At 49.3% G+C, this 13,464-nt stretch overlaps 1 protein-coding gene across 1 annotated transcript in view; it reads right to left on the bottom strand.

Moving 5' to 3' along the window:
- LOC144755872 (all-trans-retinol 13,14-reductase-like) overlaps positions 1 to 13,464 on the bottom strand; it is a 587,155-nt gene that overhangs the window by 118,318 nt on the left and 455,373 nt on the right. The window contains exon 9 of the mRNA XM_078645238.1: positions 3,566 to 3,732. Coding sequence (XP_078501364.1) covers positions 3,566 to 3,732 — 167 coding nt within the window. The remainder of the gene's footprint in view (positions 1 to 3,565; positions 3,733 to 13,464) is intronic.

The raw sequence follows: 13,464 nt of genomic DNA, 5'->3' as shown, positions 1-13,464 counted from the left end.
TCCCACTTTTCCACAATTTTTGCAATCTCTTCTTATTATATTTGTATAATAAAAAAGGTACATTCTACTGTTAATAAACTCTTTGATGTTAGAAAAGGAAAGTAGCCAGGATTCACGAAGAGGTGATAGGAGCTCGGTTTGCCCCCATAACCTTCAGCTCACCATACCTCACTTCAGGCAGAACTGGTCCTGAGTGCAGGCACCAATGATACAAGGGGAGTTAAGTGAGAGTGATGGGGTCTGTTGCATATGATTTTTGGGTTTGGCTGACTTAAGAGTAAAAAGTATGACTAGAAGTTTCCTAACATGTACCCCTGCCGCGGTCCATGCAGGTAAAAGTGGTGGGGCCCTGTGTGGGGAGTGTGGGGGTGGGGGGGGGTTTGATTTCAACATGCGACCATGAGGGGAAATTAAATAATTATTTTTCCCTCGTGGTCGTATGTCAAAATCCCCCGCCCCACCGCTTTTACCTGCACGGACCGCAGCTGATGTACCCAATGTCACCTGGGAAGAAGACTTACCTTTTTTCCATTGGAGATTTATCTCACTTGTATTTTCTACTCTAGTGATCCTTTTTTGGGTTGCCTGGGTGCTGTTCAATTTCCTCTGTTCCTGCTGAAAATGGCGGCAGCATCAGTGCATTTGCCAACAGGGAAGCCAGGGCATGAGGGGCCATGGCAAGATGTTTCTGGTAGCGTCTATAAAGTAGAGCTCAAGGGTGCAGAGTGGTCGTGGTGCCTCAGAGAGTGATACAAGAATGGGAGACCCTGGGCATCAGGCAGGTCTAGGGCTCCTGGGCCATCCTCCAGTAGTCAGGGCTGATTGAAAGGAGGTGTGGTTAGGAAATGCAGAATGTTGTTAGCGTGATGTGTGGTGTGGAGCAGTGCTGATTTAATGGATGCTGAAGCATGAGAAAACTCATCTATTTTGTTAGTATTAGTTTTACCTGGCAATTTAGGAGGTTTGCTTCATTTAGCGCCATGATGTCCCCTGGGGCTGCAGATGTGTTTCATAAATACCGAGGGCCTTATTTACAACAAAATGACGCAGCGAGGCACCGCAAGACAGTTTGCTGCGCCGAGCTGTGTCATTTTAAAAGCACAGAGATGTGTCAAATTTACAACAATATGATGCATCCCTGTGCTTTCCCTGCACTGGCGCACAATTGGCTGCCATGCTCCAATGCAGGCACCCTTGCAGAATGGTGCAAGGGTGCCTGCATTGCGGGACTGATTGTGAAGGTAAACCTTTCTGCCCAAAAACAATCATTGATAGTGTTTTCTTCTTCCTATGTGTGCTGCAGAATTCAGCATATATAGAAAGAGGAAAAAACGAGAAGTAATAAAAGTATTTCTCCTCGATGCGCCTCCTTACGCCTCCCCAGGGAGACATAGGATTCTGACACATGCCCAGGTTTACGAAATGTTGTAAATCTGGAATGTGGCAGAATCCATGGGTATTGCGTGGTAACACCCACAGCAACACCCACGGCACGCCACTTTCATGTAAAGTGATGAGTGAAAAGGGGCCGTATTTACAAGGCCTTGAAAAGGAGCCACGCAGGGTGACTTTGCGTGGCTTTGGAAATATGAAGTACCACACTGCACTGCCGGTGCGTTAAGAAAAGTGATGCACCGGCGGCACAAGGGGCTTGTAAATAAACCCCTGAATTAGCGGGGGGAAAAAGTAGTCCCGCGAAAGAAGCGCCGGCCGCGACCTGCGTGCTGACGTCAGAAGCGCGGGGAGGAGCGGCGTCCAGGAGCACGAGGAGGAGCAGCGGACAAGCGGGGAGGAGCGGTGAGGAGCCGCGGACAGGCGGTGAGGAGCGGCAGAGCGGTGAACTGAGGAGCACGGGGGAGGAGCGGCGGCTGAGGTAAGGCTCCGGGGGACGCACGGACAATGTCGGGGCAGGCGGGGATTGGGGAAGACGGGGCAGGCGGGGGTCGGGGCGGACAGGGCAGGCGGGGGACGGGGCGGGCGGGGGCCCTGAACTCTCATGGCAGGGGGGCGGGCGGGGGCCGGGGCGGGCTGGGGCCCTGAACACTCATTTAGTGACGGGCTGCTATGTCAGGGCGGGCGGAGGTCGGGGAAGCCTGATTGCTCCCGGACAAGGTCGGGGCGGGCTGCTAGTAAATACATAAAGTAATCAATACATTTTTAGGTGTGCATGCACGTTTGTCCATTTTTCTATGAATGCCATCATATCTGTGTGTCAGTTTCAGACTGTGATTATGTACATTTCTTTGTCGCCATGCTTGTGTGGAAGGTAGTGTTTCCTATTTGTTTGAATGATATCTGGTTGTCTGTGTTTATCTGAATGTCCGTTTTTAAGTGTACATCTTTCAGTAAATTTTGTGTCTCTGTGTTTACCTGCATTCAAGTCTGGCCCCGTTTCAGTGAGTACCTTTGCGCATGTGTGTCAGTTTGGCTGTCTTTGTGTGTTTGTATAGCAGACATTTCTGTGTGTTTGTATTTGCATGAATGCTTATGTCACCATATCTGTGAACGTCTTTGCGTCCATATTAGTGTGAATGTTTGTCTACATGTTGTTTAGAAATGTTTATAAGAATCTATGAATGTCTGCATTTGTGTGAATAGTTGTGTGACAGTGTTTTTAAGAATTTCTCTATGTAAGTGTTTTTATGAAATTTGTATGCTTCTGTGAATATCAGCGAGTTGGATGAATGAATCACCAGTATCCTGCATACAATTAGGGGTAGATTTACTTAACATTTGGTGAAATGAAACAAGACAACTTGCTGCGCTGCTTTAAATGGAGAGGGCAGAAATGTGCCATATTTACTGACATATGGCACAATTCTGCTCTATCTCTGCGCTGGCACACTTATGGTTAGCAAGCGCCAAGACAGGCACCCTTGCACCATTGGGCAAGGGTGCCTTCATTACAGGCAGGATTTTTTTGTGCACAAAAACAATCCTCAGGGCATTTTCCTCTTTATATTCTTTGCAGAATGCAGCACACGTAGAAAGAGGAAAAATTAGGAGAAATAAACATATTTCTTCTACATTACGCCTCTGCTGGGAAGGCGTGACATTTTGACGCATTACCAGGTTTAGGTTAGTATATCTGGGAATGTGCAAAAACTAGGGGTGGAAGTGTGGGAACACACTTGCTCCACCCATGGCATTTCTTCCCAGCTCAGAGTAACTAAAGGGAGCAACCTGTGCTGGCATGTATTACTCCAGAATTACTGTGCCAAGCAGAGCCATGCATGGTGGCTCTGTGTGGCTTATTAAATCTAACTTAAGGGCTTGCGTCACCTTACATGACAACGGCGTCGCAAGCCCTTGGTAAATCTGGGCCTCAGTGATTAGGATGTACTGCAGCTAAAACTCGTTTTCTTGTACATGTTCATGAATAACTGTGTGTTTGTGTGAATTTCTGTGTATTCTGGTTCACGTATGAATGGGTCTTTGTGCAGGTCTGTATGTTTTTTGTGCATGTTTGAGTAACACTGCATTTTTCTTTGTATGTAATGATGTCTCAGTGTGTGTGCCTGCTTGTGTCTTGGTGCATTGTTTATGTGGAATTAACACACTTTACCTTATCCTTCAGTTGTGGGAACCTCTCCATAGCTGTGTCTATCATTGTCTGTGCAATCGCCATCTTGTAGGCCTGGTATTCGGGGCCTCTGTGCTTCACACGGCCATCCTTCCACTCCTCGAACCACTCGTAGGGGGTCATAGTCAGTATAGCCATGAAGGATTTCCCTGCAGACCAATCGCAATATATTATCACCTGTCCTAAATTTGACATTCTGCTCACTGAGCCGACTTTGGTCACTACCTTTGGGAACGCCTCTACCCTCTTCTGTCCTAAAAGTGGAAGCATTTCACGTGAACAGCACTGATGCCAATTCTAGTACGCTAATTAGAAATGATTTCTACCAGATCAAGGGGGAATCTTTTTTGGACCAATAAAGAACTACTCCAAAGAAAATTCCAAATGATTTTAGTTTTGCCTTGCAATTGGTTTGTGTCTAGCGGTGCCTCCAGTTACTATTTGATGAACCAGTAGAACCTCCTGTGGTTCTTCTATAGGACACATACAGTGCGTTGTTCAAAATAAAATTATATAGTTATATAATGATGTGCCTGAATTGGATCCACTAGAAATCATTTGCAGTTGGTTAACTGGAAATTCGCTGGGCGAAAATTGCTAAGTTTAATCAAGTTCGAAAATTTATTTTATATATATATATATATATATATATATATATATATATATATATCTATATATATATATATATATATATTATCCACCAATGCGCCCTTGCGCTTTCAGAAGGGCTCACCACGGCACTCTCCAGCCCTCCGGCTTTTAGCAATGGCTCCCGATGAACTTCCCAGCCTTTCTCCAAACAATTAGTTAAGTCCGACGCGTTTCAGGGCCAGAACGCCCCTTCCTCATGGACACAGGTACAAAGGCACATATTGCTCACCATCGTAGTTCAAACACACATTTATTTGAATCAACCGCCCTAAGTGGGTGTGGCTTTCAAGGTAAGGTCGCCAGGATTTCTGGTAACTGTAGTCCTGCAGGTGAGTTTCTAATTAATTTCCTTAGTAGGTTACATGCCCCTGTACAGTTTATGGTCATATTATAATCCTTTAGTAGGAGATGGAGGCGGGCTGTGAAGTTACAGTTTCAGTTGGAGTGTCCCGCTGACAGGCAGGAGAAGGTTCACCTGCCTCAGTCCTCACACGCGCTGCAATACACACCGCCTAGTGAAGCGGAGCTCCTTCCCACGGCCCGAGACGACCGTGCAAATACATTATCCACCAATGCGCCCTCGCGCTTTCAGAAGGGCTCACCACGGCACTCTCCAGCCCTCCGGCTTTCAGCAATGGCTCCCGATGAACTTCCCAGCCTTTCTCCAAACAATTAGTTAAGTCCGAAGCGTTTCGGGGCCAGAACGCCCCTTCCTCATGGACACAGGTACAAAGGCACATATTGCTCACCATTGTAGTTCAAACACACATTTATTTGAATCAACCGCCCTAAGTGGGTGTGGCTTTCAAGGTAAGGTCGCCAGGATTTCTAGTAACTGTAGTCCTGCATGTGAGTTTCTAATTAATTTCCTTAGTAGGTTACATGCCCCTGTACAGGATTATAATATGACCATAAACTGTACAGGGGTATGTAACCTACTAAGGAAATTAATTAGAAACTCACCTGCAGGACTACAGTTACCATAAATCCTGGCGACCTTACCTTGAAAGCCACACCCACTTAGGGCGGTTGATTCAAATAAATGTGTGTTTGAACTACGATGGTGAGCAATATGTGCCTTTGTACCTGTGTCCATGAGGAAGGGGCGTTCTGGCCCCGAAACGCGTCGGACTAAACTAATTGTTTGGAGAAAGGCCGGGAAGTTCATCGGGAGCCATTGCTAAAAGCCGGAGAGCTGGAGAGTGCCATGGTGAGCCCTTCTGAAAGCGCGTGGGCGCATTGGTGGATAATGTATTTGCACGGTCGGCTCGGGCCGTGGGAAGGAGCTCCGCTTCACTAGGCGGTGTGTATTGCAGCGCGTGTGAGGACTGAGGCAGGTGAACCTTCTCCTGCCTGTCAGCGCGACACTCCAACTGAAACTGTAACTTCCAGCCCGCTTCCATCTCCTACTAAAGGATTATAATATGACCATAAACTGTACAGGGGCATGTAACCTACTAAGGAAATTAATTAGAAACTCACCTGCAGGACTACAGTTACCAGAAATCCTGGCGACCTTACCTTGAAAGCCACACCCACTTAGGGCGGTTGATTCAAATAAATGTGTGTTTGAACTACGATGGTGAGCAATATGTGCCTTTGTACCTGTGTCCATGAGGAAGGGGCGTTCTGGCCCCGAAACGCGTCGGACTTAACTAATTGTTTGGAGAAAGGCTGGGAAGTTCATCGGGAGCCATTGCTAAAAGCCGGAGGGCTGGAGAGTGCCGTGGTGAGCCCTTCTGAAAGCGCGAGGGCGCATTGGTGGATAATGTATTTGCACGGTCGGCTCGGGCCGTGGGAAGGAGCTCCGCTTCACTAGGCGGTGTGTATTGCAGCGCGTGTGAGGACTGAGGCAGGTGAACCTTCTCCTGCCTGTCAGCGCGACACTCCAACTGAAACTGTAACTTCGCAGCCCGCCTCCATCTCCTACTAAAGGATTATAATATGACCATAAACTGTACAGGGGCATGTAACCTACTAAGGAAATTAATTAGAAACTCACCTGCAGGACTACAGTTACCAGAAATCCTGGCGACTTTACCTTGAAAGCCACACCCACTTAGGGCGGTTGATTCAAATAAATGTGTGTTTGAACTACGATGGTGAGCAATATGTGCCTTTGTACCTGTGTCCATGAGGAAGGGGCGTTCTGGCCCCGAAACGCGTCGGACTTAACTAATTGTTTGGAGAAAGGCTGGGAAGTTCATCGGGAGCCATTGCTAAAAGCCGGAGGGCTGGAGAGTGCCGTGGTGAGCCCTTCTGAAAGCGCGAGGGCGCATTGGTGGATAATATATATATATATATATATATATATATATATATATATATATATATATATATATATATATCACTGCACTCGTCCAGCAAGAACCAGCACTCCCCAATGTCCCGGGGCACCACCGATCCTGAACAAACGAAAGCTGACCCAGCCTTAAGGTGAAGAGAATGTTTATTCAATTTCGTTGCATCGCCACCAGCATAACGTTTCGGCCTACTCAGAGGCCTTGGTCACATGACGCTAGGGGTGGGACAGACTGTTTTTAAAGTGCTAGTGCATAATTACAAAGTCACATTATTGGTTTGACACAAGTTCCTGGTAATGGACATAGAAGACATGTTCACGGAGCACGTTAAGAAAGCCAATAAAGGTACAATGTTAAAAAGTGTTGAATAACAAATTTACATATGTACAAAAGGCAAAACTGGGTTTTAAATAAAAAAGATTAAACCAACGTGCAAAGATAATACCATATTATCTAAAAAATGGGAGTGTGGGGGGGGAAAGTTTTCACTCTAACGAAATGTGGTAACAAAATAGGGGTAGACACAGTGTTCAATTCCCTAACATCATATATGCTGCCACCATTTCAAAACTGCACACCCCTCTCTATAATGAGTATAACGATAATATTACCCAAGTGGGTGAATACCACATGTCATATTCAATAATTGTATCATCCAAACCACTTGCAACGTGCATTAATATATATGTACTCCATCTGAACTTGCTCGCACAATTGAATAGGCCACTCACAACGCTGGTTTTTGTCATCTTTATTCGGTCGGCAGTAGCAAGCTGGCACCAGAACTCACAGCGGTTTCTTGGCCATGGTCGCCATACGCGTTTCGGGGAGGGATTCCCATTGCTCACTGGCTTGGCTCTGGGGAAGGGAACAGCCTGGTTGATCTTCGTGGGTGATTTAACTTCTTGGCTCCGCCCCTTCAGGCGTGTCGGCACTCGGCATTATGGTTGCCGTAGTCCCAATTCATAACACAATAGTATTGCTGTCCAACTTCTCCCAACAATAAAATCCAGTCAGGTCGCCAATTAAAATGGAGCAGCTTGATACTTGACTTGCGCCTTTCCAAACTGACACGTTGTTCCTTGTGCGTGTCACCTGGTCAGTGACACACGGACCCGCTGTTACTGCGGTGGGGTGTCTTCGTGGCCAGAGCGGGCCACATATATTCCATCTGAACTTGCTCGCACAATTGAAGACGCCACTCACAACGCTACTTTTTGTCATCTTTATTCTGTCGGCAGTAGCAAGCTGGCACCAGTCCTCACAGCAGTTTCTTGGCCATGGTCGCCATACGCGTTTTGGGGAAGGATTCCCCTTGCTCACTGGCTTGGCTCTGTCAGCTTTATCAGCGACCCAATGGAATTTTAATTAAGGAGTTGAAGGTACAGCGGCCCCTACTAAAGGACCCAAGCAGACGCTTGAACTACGATGCCCAGCATTCAGTGCAAGTACACGCCCACTGAGGCAGAACATGAATATATAAATACCGGCAAGAACTGTGCGCGCTGTTTCCTTTCCCCTGTCACGCCCAGCCAATGATGAAGGGAAGTGGTCCCGAAACATGTATGGTGTTGGCGCAAGACTTCGCTGTGAAGGAACGGATCAACCTGCTGTTGCCTGCCAAACAAAGGAGGGTTAATGCATATGTTGTGTGGGTGTCTTCAATCTGCGAGCAGTTTCATATGGAATATGTTGTGGTCCGCTCTGGCCACGAAGACAACCCCACTGCTGGAGAAGCAGGTCCATGTGCCATGGTTTTGAAGCACAATTGGGAACAATGCACTTGTTTGGTGAGGCGCAAGCGAGGCAGCAGGCTGGCTCTGTTTTTTATCAGCGATCCGATGGAATTTTAATTAAGGAGGTGAAGGTACAGCGGCCCCTACTAAAGGACCCAAGCACACTCTTGAACTATGATGCCCAGCATTCAGTGCAAGTACACGCCCACTGAGGCAGAACATGAATATATAAATACCGGCAAGAACTGTGTGCGCTGTTTCCTTTCCCCTGTCACGCCCAGCCAATAATGAAGGGAAGTGGTCCCGAAACACGTAAGCCGTTGGTGCAAGACTTTGCTGTGAAGGAACGGATCAACTTGCTGTTGCCTGCCAAACTAAGGAGGGTTAATGCATACGTTGTGTGGGTGTCTTCAATCTACGAGCAGTTTCATATATATATATATATATATATATATATATATATATATATATATGTATATATATATATATATATATATATATATATATATAGTCAATTTCAGGATGCACTGGGGCGAGGAAAAACACAGGAAGCCTCTTTATGAAGGTGCAATTATTTATTCGAAATCCTGCCGGCAGTCACCCCATGAGAACCGACATCCTTTACCTCAGCCAGACTCGTTTCAGGACATGGAGTCCTTTCATCAGTGGCAGCAGAAGAATGAAGAGTTCGCGCTGCACACGCACGGTTTTAAATTCCAATCACCTTCCCCGAGTGGGCGTGCCGCCCCTGCGGCCTTCTGGTGATTGTAGTCCATGTGCACTGTGTTACTCAGTGGTTGCGCGCTCACCTTTCTCCAGTTCGTGCGGGTGTTACCCAAGTGGGTTGATGCCTGATTCCCATGTTGTCACTGCCATGCTTTGTGGAAAACAAAGTGCGCCCATGCATACTCCGCCCTGAACCGGAGCATGCACACCTTCCTCCCGATGATCCCAGCCTGTTCACAGCCGGGGCGGGTCCGTGGTTAAACGGTGGTCTTGATCCTCTGCGGCCGTGCCAGCCGCTAAATACAGTCAATTTCAGGATGCACTGGGGCGAGGAAAAACACAGGAAGCCTCTTTATGAAGGTGCAATTATTTATTCGAAATCCTGCCGGCAGTCACCCCATGAGAACCGACATCCTTTACCTCAGCCAGACGCGTTTCAGGACATGGAGTCCTTTCATCAGTGGCAGCAGAAGAATGAAGAGTTTGCGCTGCACACGCACGGTTTTAAATTCCAATCACCTTCCCCGAGTGGGCGTGCCGCCCCTGCGGCCTTCTGGTGATTGTAGTCCATGTGCACTGTGTTACTCAGTGGTTGCGCGCTCACCTTTCTCCAGTTCGTGCGGGTGTTACCCAAGTGGGTTGATGCCTGATTCCCATGTTGTCACTGCCATGCTTTGTGGAAAACAAAGTGCGCCCATGCATACTCCGCCCTGAACCGGAGCATGCACACCTTCCTCCCGATGATCCCAGCCTGTTCACAGCCGGGGCGGGTCCGTGGTTAAACGGTGGTCTTGATCCTCTGCGGCCGTGCCAGCCGCTAAATACAGTCAATTTCAGGATGCACTGGGGCGAGGAAAAACACAGGAAGCCTCTTTATGAAGGTGCAATTATTTATTCGAAATCCTGCTGGCAGTCACCCCATGAGAACCGACATCCTTTACCTCAGCCAGACGCGTTTCAGGACATGGAGTCCTTTCATCAGTGGCAGCAGAAGAATGAAGAGTTCGCGCTGCACACGCACGGTTTTAAATTCCAATCACCTTCCCCGAGTGGGCGTGCCGCCCCTGCGGCCTTCTGGTGATTGTAGTCCATGTGCACTGTGTTACTCAGTGGTTGCGCGCTCACCTTTCTCCAGTTCGTGCGGGTGTTACCCAAGTGGGTTGATGCCTGATTCCCATGTTGTCACTGCCATGCTTTGTGGAAAACAAAGTGCGCCCATGCATCCTCCGCCCTGAACCGGAGCATGCACACCTTCCTCCCGATGATCCCAGCCTGTTCACAGCCGGGGCGGGTCCGTGGTTAAACGGTGGTCTTGATCCTCTGCGGCCGTGCCAGCCGCTAAATACAGTCAATTTCAGGATGCACTGGGGCGAGGAAAAACACAGGAAGCCTCTTTATGAAGGTGCAATTATTTATTCGAAATCCTGCCGGCAGTCACCCCATGAGAACCGACATCCTTTACCTCAGCCAGACGCGTTTCAGGACATGGAGTCCTTTCATCAGTGGCAGCAGAAGAATGAAGAGTTCGCGCTGCACACGCACAGTTTTAAATTCCAATCACCTTCCCCGAGTGGGCGTGCCGCCCCTGCGGCCTTCTGGTGATTGTAGTCCATGTGCACTGTGTTACTCAGTGGTTGCGCGCTCACCTTTCTCCAGTTCGTGCGGGTGTTACCCAAGTGGGTTGATGCCTGATTCCCATGTTGTCACTGCCATGCTTTGTGGAAAACAAAGTGCGCCCATGCATACTCCGCCCTGAACCGGAGCATGCACACCTTCCTCCCGATGATCCCAGCCTGTTCACAGCCGGGGCGGGTCCGTGGTTAAACGGTGGTCTTGATCCTCTGCGGCCGTGCCAGCCGCTAAATACAGTCAATTTCAGGATGCACTGGGGCGAGGAAAAACACAGGAAGCCTCTTTATGAAGGTGCAATTATTTATTCGAAATCCTGCCGGCAGTCACCCCATGAGAACCGACATCCTTTACCTCAGCCAGACGCGTTTCAGGACATGGAGTCCTTTCATCAGTGGCAGCAGAAGAATGAAGAGTTCGCGCTGCACACGCACGGTTTTAAATTCCAATCACCTTCCCCGAGTGGGCGTGCCGCCCCTGCGGCCTTCTGGTGATTGTAGTCCATGTGCACTGTGTTACTCAGTGGTTGCGCGCTCACCTTTCTCCAGTTCGTGCGGGTGTTACCCAAGTGGGTTGATGCCTGATTCCCATGTTGTCACTGCCATGCTTTGTGGAAAACAAAGTGCGCCCATGCATACTCCGCCCTGAACCGGAGCATGCACACCTTCCTCCCGATGATCCCAGCCTGTTCACAGCCGGGGCGGGTCCGTGGTTAAACGGTGGTCTTGATCCTCTGCGGCCGTGCCAGCCGCTAAATACAGTCAATTTCAGGATGCACTGGGGCGAGGAAAAACACAGAGAAGAGTTCGCGCTGCACACGCACGGTTTTAAATTCCAATCACCTTCCCCGAGTTGGCAGTGACAACATGGGAATCAGGCATCAACCCACTTGGGTAACACCCGCACGAACTGGAGAAAGGTGAGCGCGCAACCACTGAGTAACACAGTGCACATGGACTACAATCACCAGAAGGCCGCAGGGGCGGCACGCCCACTCGGGGAAGGTGATTGGAATTTAAAACCGTGCGTGTGCAGCGCGAACTCTTCATTCTTCTGCTGCCACTGATGAAAGGACTCCATGTCCTGAAACGCGTCTGGCTGAGGTAAAGGATGTCGGTTCTCATGGGGTGACTGCCGGCAGGATTTCGAATAAATAATTGCACCTTCATAAAGAGGCTTCCTGTGTTTTTCCTCGCCCCAGTGCATCCTGAAATTGACTGTATTTAGCGGCTGGCACGGCCGCAGAAGATCAAGACCACCGTTTAACCACGGACCCGCCCCGGCTGTGAACAGGCTGGGATCATCGGGAGGAAGGTGTGCATGCTCCGGTTCAGGGCGGAGTATGCATGGGCGCACTTTGTTTTCCACAAAGCATGGCAGTGACAACATGGGAATCAGGCATCAACCCACTTGGGTAACACCCGCACGAACTGGAGAAAGGTGAGCGCGCAACCACTGAGTAACACAGTGCACATGGACTACAATCACCAGAAGGCCGCAGGGGCGGCACGCCCACTCGGGGAAGGTGATTGGAATTTAAAACCGTGCGTGTGCAGCGCGAACTCTTCATTCTTCTGCTGCCACTGATGAAAGGACTCCATGTCCTGAAACGCGTCTGGCTGAGGTAAAGGATGTCGGTTCTCATGGGGTGACTGCCAGCAGGATTTCGAATAAATAATTGCACCTTCATAAAGAGGCTTCCTGTGTTTTTCCTCGCCCCAGTGCATCCTGAAATTGACTGTATTTAGCGGCTGGCACGGCCGCAGAGGATCAAGACCACCGTTTAACCACGGACCCGCCCCGGCTGTGAACAGGCTGGGATCATCGGGAGGAAGGTGTGCATGCTCCGGTTCAGGGCGGAGTATGCATGGGCGCACTTTGTTTTCCACAAAGCATGGCAGTGACAACATGGGAATCAGGCATCAACCCACTTGGGTAACACCCGCACGAACTGGAGAAAGGTGAGCGCGCCACCACTGAGTAACACAGTGCACATGGACTACAATCACCAGAAGGCCGCAGGGGCGGCACGCCCACTCGGGGAAGGTGATTGGAATTTAAAACCGTGCGTGTGCAGCGCAAACTCTTCATTCTTCTGCTGCCACTGATGAAAGGACTCCATGTCCTGAAACGCGTCTGGCTGAGGTAAAGGATGTCGGTTCTCATGGGGTGACTGCCGGCAGGATTTCGAATAAATAATTGCACCTTCATAAAGAGGCTTCCTGTGTTTTTCCTCGCCCCAGTGCATCCTGAAATTGACTGTATTTAGCGGGTGGCACGGCCGCAGAGGATCAAGACCACCGTTTAACCACGGACCCGCCCCGGCTGTGAACAGGCTGGGATCATCGGGAGGAAGGTGTGCATGCTCCGGTTCAGGGCGGAGTATGCATGGGCGCACTGTGTTTTCCACAAAGCATGGCAGTGACAACATGGGAATCAGGCATCAACCCACTTGGGTAACACCCGCACGAACTGGAGAAAGGTGAGCGCGCAACCACTGAGTAACACAGTGCACATGGACTACAATCACCAGAAGGCCGCAGGGGCGGCACGCCCACTCGGGGAAGGTGATTGGAATTTAAAACCGTGCGTGTGCAGCGCGAACTCTTCATTCTTCTGCTGCCACTGATGAAAGGACTCCATGTCCTGAAACGCGTCTGGCTGAGGTAAAGGATGTCGGTTCTCATGGGGTGACTGCCGGCAGGATTTCGAATAAATAATTGCACCTTCATAAAGAGGCTTCCTGTGTTTTTCCTCGCCCCAGTGCATCCTGAAATTGACTGTATTTAGCGGCTGGCACGGCCGCAGAGGATCAAGACCACCGTTTAACCACGGA

This window comes from Lissotriton helveticus, chromosome 5_1 (genome assembly GCF_964261635.1).
Source record: "Lissotriton helveticus chromosome 5_1, aLisHel1.1, whole genome shotgun sequence".
Classification (NCBI taxonomy): domain Eukaryota; kingdom Metazoa; phylum Chordata; class Amphibia; order Caudata; family Salamandridae; genus Lissotriton; species Lissotriton helveticus.
Note: the sequence above shows the minus strand (reverse complement) of the source record. Positions and strands in the feature narration are given on the sequence as shown.